This window comes from Nelusetta ayraudi, unplaced genomic scaffold (assembly GCF_046127955.1).
Source record: "Nelusetta ayraudi isolate G7.1 ecotype Tasmania unplaced genomic scaffold, CSIRO-AGI_Nayr_v1 ptg000094l, whole genome shotgun sequence".
Taxonomy (NCBI): Eukaryota; Metazoa; Chordata; class Actinopteri; order Tetraodontiformes; family Monacanthidae; genus Nelusetta; species Nelusetta ayraudi.
The window spans coordinates 1,021,775-1,030,945 of NW_027466144.1; the positions used below are offsets into that span (position 1 = coordinate 1,021,775).

The window sequence follows — 9,171 nt, forward strand, 5'->3', positions numbered from 1 at the left end:
ACAAAATGAGAGCAAACCTGAGCCATGAAGGTACTTTTTTCTTTTTCTTTTCATAGAAATACCACATTTCTGTTCTCATCCAAACTTCTTGTAAAATTAATCATTTGAGGTGTAGTTTGAGATTAGGGAAAAATAAAAAAAAAAATAAGAAATGAAACATTTTAATGACTGATATTGATATAATCTGTCACAGTAAGCATCCATACATATAAAATACATTTCATGTCTTTTTTTCGACATTGTTTATGAGCAGGCGCTTGTATCAGAGGGCTCATTTCTGCCCTTTAACTTCTGGATCTAATTTATAGCACAATGGGCATTTTTGTCAGAATGAGTGAATTGAACATAAAAAAAAGTCCAAACGGGGAGGGACTGCCTGAAGTCTCTGCGCTCGTTCAAAGACTCCACGAGCACAGAGCCGTAAAAGACAAGGCTCAACAGATGCGCACCAGAGACGAGCGCAGTCCATTACGTGCTGAGGCAGTGAGTTAACCCAGTGTCAACCTGGCCCCCTGCTCTCCTCACTGGGTTTTGTTTGCTTTTTGAGTTATGGTTCCCAATGTCTTGCTTAGAATAAAGCACTGCCATAGCTCACAATGCTGTTCAATAAAAAGGAGAATGGCTGTGCTGTACTTGTGCAGATGTTCTTTGTTCCCCAACAGATGCAGCCGTCTTTTATCTTTTTCTTTATTTGTCCTCCCTGCAGCCGGTTTTTCTTTGCTGTATGACACAGAGACATGTTTTCTGAGAAAAACAAGATGAAGACCGAGGCATATGGCCTCGTCTGAGGGTGACATCTATGCAAAGTAAGAGAATCGCTAAGCAAAAACCGCCATGGTCTGAACTGATTTCAAGCTCAATGACATTATATGTATGTATGTATATTGTGTGTGTACACACACATATATATATGTATATATATATATATATATATATATATATATATACACACACACATACATGTGTGTGTGTGTATTGCTGTGACACATTAAAAAAAAAATCTCTATTTCCAAGTAAAGTTTAATCTTCCATAGAAATAAACCCACACTGGGGCTTCTCACCACAGAATGTGCTGATTCAGTGAATGTGACCAAACCACAGATTGAGGGAAACTGGAGAAAAGTTTTTTTTTTCTTTTTGGCACGACTCCACCTGTTTTTCTCCATGCTATTTCATTTTTCCTTTCAAAACCATTTGCGCTTCTGTACAGAGGTGGAATTCGGTTTGGTGAACCACTGATGGACCAGATTGTCCGGTCAGCTGCTCCAGCAACATGTGGAGATAGGGACGAAGCCAGGAAAAAGGGAAAAAGACAGAAACGCAAAGTGTTTCCAGGACGATTAATCATCCACCATTGACCCACTACATATGATATCTTCTCATAGCTTGCTGGTTTTGCTGCCATATAACTTTTATACCTAGTTTCTGTCTCCAGCTACCACTTGCATTCAGTGCTTCTCTCCACAACTTCATATTACAGGAAATTACAGTGATTCTTTCCCCCACAGTGTCATCTCTATTACAACAATCATAAGTGATGCTGGCTGGTGCTGTGAGGAAAGTGCAGAACGCAAGAATCACTTTTCCATGCGCACTCGTATCTGCTCTTGCTGATTTGAAAACATATTGATGTGCTTCTCCACCTCTTGCCCTCTGACAGCAGGGATGGACTTCAACATCTCCGGAATCCTGAATGCTGGACAAGCTGTTTTAAAAAAAAATAACCTCTTCTGGGATATGCAGTGTTTAAGAGTTTAGCTGGAACAACAGTAGATTCTTGTTTTACATTTCTTTAGAAAAAGCTTCATTTGTGAGTTGGCATTCCCCGAACTGACATTGATCTATAATGTGTTCTCATTGGCTCCCCCACTCTCCATTAGCCAGTGACGCACAGATCAGCTGCATGATCAATACAATTTAATGCACTTTAGCTGAGTAGTGCACGAAGTAAAAAAAAATGATTTCGGGTCAGGAAAGGATCGTCATGAGTGCAAAAGGCTGGAAATGTGCGCAGCTCTTATTTTCAAGTCAAGGCCGACGCACTGACCCAACATCACAGAAAAACAACAAGCTTCTCCTCCGTCTCCTCCTCCTGGCAGCTATAAGAAGATGGGCAGCCTGCTGGATTCTTTGCATAATAATAGTCTGTTGACACTGGGAGAGGAAGGAAGGAGGGGAGGAAGGAAGGGGGAGGAAACCGTGTTGAAAGAGGAACTGTTTTTCTTTTCCAGGCTGTGAAGTGACGCGCTCTGGATGCGGGAAACTAATCCGGATTAACGGAGATGCGAGTTTTCATCTGGACTAAGCAAAGCAAAAAAAAAAAAGAAAAAAAAAGTTGCAGACGCTTTCGACTTGTGGTTTTTCTTCTTTCCTGCCACGTTTGAGATCACGCCTGTGATGGGCTGAGCGGCCGTCGCCCTCCCACCGCCGATCAGCAAGCAGCAGGAAAAAGTTGCCACAAGTTTGCGCCGTTTTCGTCGCTCCTGCGGCGCGCCGCCGGACTGTCCCGGCATGCTGGGCTGACGACCCAGGAGGGGTGTGTGTGTGTGTGTGTGTGTGTGTGTGTGTGTGTGTGTGTGTGTGTGTGTGTGTGTGTGTGAGTGTGTGTGAGTGTGTGTGTGTGTGTGAGTGAGTGAGTGTGTGTGTGTGATGGCATCGGCTGTGTTCGAAGGCACGTCTCTGGTCAACATGTTCGTCCGGGACTGCTGGGTGAACGGGATCCGCAGGCTCATCATCAGCCAGCGGGGAGAGGAGGAGGAGTTCTTCGAGATCCGGACGGAATGGTCGGACAGGAACATTTTATACTTGCACCGTAGTTACTCCGACCTGGGTCGGCTGTTCAGAAGGTTGCTGGAATCTTTCCCAGAGGACAGGAGAGACCTGTCCAAGAGCCCTCCGATAGAAGGTTGGTATTTATGTACGTATGAATACTCGCTTAAATATTCCCTCCTGGAACTTTGGCAGATTCATTTATCAACAAATGTTTTCCTGACCAAAAACATTCGTCATTTGAACTACTACTGACCAGAATGTCATTCCAGGCTGGGGTGGCCGAGGCACAACATGATCATTACCGCAACATCCCCAACTCACATTAAAACAGGAACAAAAAGACACACAAGCAAACAATAATGTCAAGGCTGCTTTCAGGCCTACTTAACAAAATCAAATAAACACATAAATCAAACATACTTTATCTAAGGACTTCAAAACGATTAAAAAATATATATAATAATAATAATAATAATAATAATAATAATAATAATAATAATAATAATAATTAAAAACAAGAATGTAATGCAATGTGTTGTGAATGCATAGGTGCCAGTGGAGCTGATATTCTTTTTTGTTTTTGTGTCATGAAGTGCTGCTTTTTTCAGAACCCAAGGGGAAAAGCCAAATCATCAGACACACAATCAATAAAGGCTGAAAGATCACTGAAACTGACTCACAGTCTGGACTCGTGGGTTAATATTTAACACACTTACATTGCCAGAGCCACCACGTCGTCACATTCTCCAGACCACAAGGCCACACCGTTGACATCGTCGCCGAGCTCTTTTTTTAATATTCTGCATCTGAAAGCTTAAACTGTGTTTTCTGATACTTGGTAACTAAAATGTAGCCAAAAGGGATGCATCCCATCAGGAGGAGTGGACAGTTCAAGGTTAAACCTTACCTCAGTGCCCATCAGGCCCTTTTAAGGCAGAACCATGTGTGCCCAATGCCTTGGGATGCTGTGAGGTGATTATGAGGTTCACTGTTAGTGCTTTCTTTTTATTTTACAAACATTTATTCTCTTGGCAGTGTGATAGGGTGCAATCAGAGTCAAAATACTTTGGGGGGAAAAAACAGTATTTAAGGGGTGCAAAGTTTGTTTCTTTTTGCTTAGAGTAAACTAGAATTGGCCTCTGCAAATATTTTTAAACAGAGGCTGAAACATTTCCCCATGGTTTTTTTTTCCAGTGCAAATCGTAGTAAAACTTTGCAAGTGCACGTTTAGGCATGTCAAGTGCTTGCTAAAGTTTAGTCACTCAGGTTTTGGCCCCTTGACACTGAAACACCGCGACAGTGCCAACAGCTTTGGCTCGGCTCCCAGCTCGCTCTGTGGATGTTGTGAACACAGACTCCTTGGCTCTTTTCTTTTGTCTCTACCCACTGAGTCTATACTAATATTTCTGGAATATCCCTTTAGTGATGACTGGAAGTCAGAGCCTCCTGATCAAACACCAAAATAGCCGACAGTTTGTTTTACGGCATGCTGCTTTGCAAAATAGTGACTGATTTTCTGGTGTCTTCCTACAGGGGGGAAAATGTAAAGTGCTTTCTAATGGCCAGTGAGACACCTCCTCTGATTTTCTTTGGCTTTTGTTGTGATTGCCACTCAGATTTAAACACCCCCTCCTCCCCAGTGAACCAAAACAACTTCGGCCTCTTCTCAGCTCGTGTTTTCCTGCTTCGGTTCGTCACCCAGGCAACAAAGAAGACTTTGCGAAGCCTTCACACTGATGTCACGATGAGGCAGAGGCTGTGACTGGATATGCCATATTTAGTCCCCTCAGGCCTCCCTTTAACACTTAGTTCACATGTGTTCCAAGAGTGAATACGCTTGCAGGAAGTGGTTGCTCACATTCCTTGCCAGGCCGCAGACGGAGGCTGGGTGTTGTCCGGTAGTCCTGCCCAATGTCTTGTCCTGTCGCCTGTACTAAATAATAATTTAGAAATGTGGACAAAAACTCTTAAAGACAAAACTTACTGGAGCTGGAAGTGTTGCCCGATCTTGGAATATTTGCTTTTAAGTACTGTTATGTATTGTAGGTTTTTGACCCCACTAATTGTTTGCCAGCTTGACTAGCTGACAGATGTTGAATATACTTACATTGTAATGTACAAACATTAATTAAAATGTGAAGCACATGTAGCCACGAGACACCAACAAACAAACAAGAAACCCACTGCTACTTGCAAAGAAACCAGAAGGCTAAATGCTCCCGTCAGACTCGGAGCGCACGTTGGAAAGAGGACCTCCTCAGAATGACTGCGGCGTCTTGAAATAACATGTTGATGAAAGTGCAGAAATTTAGTGGTGAGATGATAAAGGGGTTGGGCTGCTGACGTGCCGGATCCGCGCAGACAGATAGCTGCGAAGCGGCTGCTGCCTCTTGCAACATCAGATGACAGTTCAGATAATGTGTCTGTGTATGTTGTTCCGTGCTGCGGCGTTTAACAGAGGGCCCTTTTCAACCAAATGTAAAAACACGGAAAGGAAGCTGTGTGAACGTGGCACACACACAGTGGAAATTCTTCATGTGTTGCACTGTCATGTTTAAATAATGTCATTTGAATTGAATTGATTTGATGAACAAATAAATCACCAGCTTTGTTACGAATTAGTTTGTTTGCGAGTGGTTCCAAGACTTCGAAACGTACATACAGTGCATATCATTCTGAATAATTGCTTTCAACACGAGGTCTGTTGCAGGCAGACAGGAAATGGATCCCCGCACAGGAATTTGAAGGAAATTCACTAAAAGCCATCCGGCAGAAAAACACAGCAGCAGCATTATGTCCAAAGCAGTAGCAGTGCTGAAGTTGGAGGGGAAGAGTTGGAAACTGCTGCTCTGCCAACGTGGGCCTGCCAGGTCCAAATGAACAGCATGAATTAAAAGGGAAATGCCAGAGGACACTTGAGATAATTGATGGAGGCAGGCACCCCCATCGAAGCTCTCATGTTTATTGCCTTTAACTTCATGAACGCTGCCTTTTGAGGAAAAAACTCTTCGTGGGACCCGATCCATGAGCCTCAGACTGGGCGTCGGCCTCAGCAGTGACTCAGTCACTCCTCACATCTCACACCCCGTGAGTGTGATGTCAGCTGGGCAGCTATAGTTGCTCTGCTGACTCCTGAATCAAACGGACACCGGTGTTGCAAGGCAGTGTACTCCCACTTTGCTTTACATCACATTCTTTCTCTCTTTTATCAGCAGGTCTGTGGATCATGAATATGTTTGTGAAGTAGCTGCTCTCCCCACACTAACAACAATCTACCCCGCTTCACTGAAGTGGTCTAATAAATGCTTGTCATGTTTTCAGGCCTCATAAGAATCAAAGAAGCAAATGACATTGAGGAGAAATTGAATGAGGTGGAACGACTACTAAAGAATGCGATCAACATGCCGTTCAAGGTCAGCCTTTGTCCTAGTCCAGCCATTTAAAAAAATGTTTTCAACTTTCTGATGATCAGGTTTTTTTTCTGGACCCGACAGTATTCCAGGTCAGAGGTGATGCTGACCTTCTTCGAGCGCTCGCCGCTGGACCAGGTGCTGAGGAACGACAAAGTGCACAGAATCCAGCCGTGCATTCAGAGTCCAATCACGATATCAGGTGGGTGGAGCCGTAGCCCGGTGGGTGGAGCCACGCTTCACCTCGACAGAGTCACGCTGACATCAAGGCTGATCAGGTGTCTTTATACTTCTCAGAAATCATGAGGTCCAACGGATTTTGTCTGGCGAACACAGAAACCATTGTGTTTGACGACAGTCCCCCCGAAGAGAAGGACAGACCCTCGTCCACCGATTCTGCCGAACATTTGTGAGTTCGATGGAGTTTTGCGGAGAAGCAGCGAGAAAAAAATTGATTTCTTTCACCACAACATTCCTTTTAACTTTTAAAGTGCACACAGCTTTAAAGTGTGAAGGCCATGTTGAACCACCCACCCACACAGGAACTTTGTCTGAACACCTCTTCCTTCCCTGGGTGTGCATTTGTGTGTCGGAGGCACAAGAGGAACTCATTCTTCTCGCCACCAAACAAGATTCGTTTTCATTTTTTCCCCCCCTTGTTGGGAAAAAAGCCCCTTCCGCTGAACAACGCAGCCAGATTTTCTCAACCAAACCAGCTGACTGTGATTCCACCTTGTCCTCAGAGTAACGTGTCCTTTAATTTTGTTGCCAGGTATGAGGATGGAGCCGAGTTCCTGCCGGTGGAAGCAGATGTGTGCGATGGGGATGCAGAAGCCTATGTCACCAACCTTTCCTATTACCACCTGGTGCCGTTTGAAACCGACATCTTGGAATGAGGAACTGACCCGCGTGGACATTAACTACCCCGAAAGGAAGAAGCGCTCTTAAACTGAGTTGTGCAATGGTCAACTGTTTTTTATTTTTTTTGCATTTCTCAGTAAATTCTTCCGCTGCCTTTTCTGCTTTTTTTTTTTTTTTTTTTTAACTCTTTCCACAATCTGACTCGATATCACCGCTGAGGCCTGTGAAGAGCCTTTAATCGTTGAAGGATCTGCAGCGGCGACGATGAAGAGAAGCATATTCAAACAACAGAAGATGCTGCAATACACGCACTTTACTGAATGTAGCGGCGCCTTGCGAAAGGGCACCTGTCTCACCCATTCCAAGAAATGTGACGAGCCTGATGTCTGGTTTTGAACGGCTCTCTGAAGAGCTGTGAACAGTGATCATGATCTCCGTTTATAAGACAGCAACTCAAACTCTTTCCAAAGGGCAACCTGTTTGAATGTTTGGTTATATTTTGTGGTCTGCTTAATTCCTGTCTTGCTTCTTTTTGTGGCCCACTAAATATGGATTGTGTCTCTGCCCTTGATGCCGTCTCACTGGCTATAAAAGGAGGCAAAGAGAGCTTTTGTGATGAGGTTCACTTGAGGGCATATCTGACCAGTCCTGTAAGATGACGTGTGTGGGTCCAGTTGAACAGATGAGTGAATGTGGGTGTATGTGTGTGTGTGTGTGTGTGTGTGTGTGTGTGTGTGTGTGTGTACGTGTGTGTACGTGTGCGTGCGCATGCTCAGCTAAGCCTCTGAAAGGGCAAACAAGTCTGGTCTTTATTCGAAGGAGACAAATGATTCTGCTGTACTTAAACTTTCCATACTAAGTGTAGAACGGGGTGAGAAAGAGCACACAATTTGCCGTAGCTGCCGCCTTTTGTGTGTGTTATGGAGCCTACCCCCCATGAGATTACTATTTTCACTTCTTCTTCTCACGAAACTGTCAAGCTGAGACGGGAAAAAAAAGGAAAGTGAGGGCAACAAAAGATGACGCTTTTGTGTTTGTAGACTTGGCAGTTTAATGCTGGCTTGTTGAAACAGTGCAAGTGTGTGTAAATGCTTGCAAATGACTAAAAGGCATTCAAGCCCAACAATTGGGCAAACAAGGCTGTACACAAACACAAGGCTCCAAGAGGAGCGCTTGGCCCCCGGTGGATCTGTTTAGTAATGCAGTCATGATTGGAAACTACTGTTCATTTTGGAATGCTGAACCCCCATCCCTCCCCACACCTTCTCTTGAGAACAGTGAACTTAGCTCTCAAAACAGCATCTAAATTTGAATCTGTAAAGGAGACAAAGAAACTGGAATTTTTAATTCCAAAATGCTTCTGGAAATCACAGAATTCAGAGGCAACACATACATGAACGTTTCACCTCAAAGGTACTCAACTGGGTGACTGACACAAGCAAGGAAAGAAAACCGTGCACCAAGATTTTCATACATATCACGATTATGCCCATCATGCAAGTCAGAGGTGTCAGGATTTAGACACAACTCATAGAATTTTTTTAAATAACTTTTATTTATTATTGCTAATCCACACTGTGTGACGTTAACCATGCAATTCCTTTTAATTTTATTTCTGTTGTGCTTATTAGGCATGATGAGCAATAGTCTTATATTAATGTGTCATAAGGCCTGAAAAAAGGTAATCTTTTTAAAAAAGTGAATTTTATTTGGTAGCATAACTATGCAGGCAGTATTAGGTGCAAATAATTATTTTCATATATTGTTGAATTTACAATAAAAGTTTAAAAGAAGTGCTGTTTCCATATTTTGCCTTGATTGAACTCAAATACTCTGTGAATAAACTATTAGTGGTGAGTGTGGACGTGCAGGGTAAAAAAAAAGAAGAAAATCCTAGACTGCCATCTAGTGTTGCGTTAAGGATAGACCCTAAACTGTTAATCGTCACCTTTCCATTCCACCCGAAGCATCTACAACATTTTATTTTTATTATTATTTTTCAATTAATTAAAACAAACAAAAAAAATATATAGATCATGATATGTATTAACGTTTTGAATAATACTATATGGAGCGCCGGAAATTGTAATAACAACTAGACATTACAACAGGCCCGTTATTTCCCATT

The 9,171-nt window shown here is 43.1% G+C and overlaps 1 protein-coding gene across 3 annotated transcripts; it reads left to right on the forward strand.

Annotated features, from left to right (window-relative positions):
• The first annotated feature begins 2,216 nt into the window (after nucleotides 1-2,216).
• pxdc1b (PX domain containing 1b) lies at nucleotides 2,217-8,836 on the forward strand. 3 transcript variants are annotated; one of them, XR_012929093.1, is made up of 6 exons: nucleotides 2,217-2,905; nucleotides 6,094-6,185; nucleotides 6,267-6,384; nucleotides 6,480-6,591; nucleotides 6,955-7,785; nucleotides 7,820-8,836. XR_012929093.1 is itself a non-coding variant. In XM_076047515.1 (5 exons), exons 1-5 carry the CDS (start codon nucleotides 2,650-2,652, stop codon nucleotides 7,076-7,078), a joined length of 702 nt encoding a protein of 233 aa, XP_075903630.1. In that variant the 5' UTR covers nucleotides 2,217-2,649; the 3' UTR covers nucleotides 7,079-8,836. The 3 variants fall into 3 exon arrangements, 1 of the variants encoding a protein (XP_075903630.1); XR_012929092.1 differs by having other exon boundaries at nucleotides 6,955-7,781; XM_076047515.1 differs by having other exon boundaries at nucleotides 6,955-8,836.
• The last annotated feature ends 335 nt before the right edge of the window (nucleotides 8,837-9,171 follow it).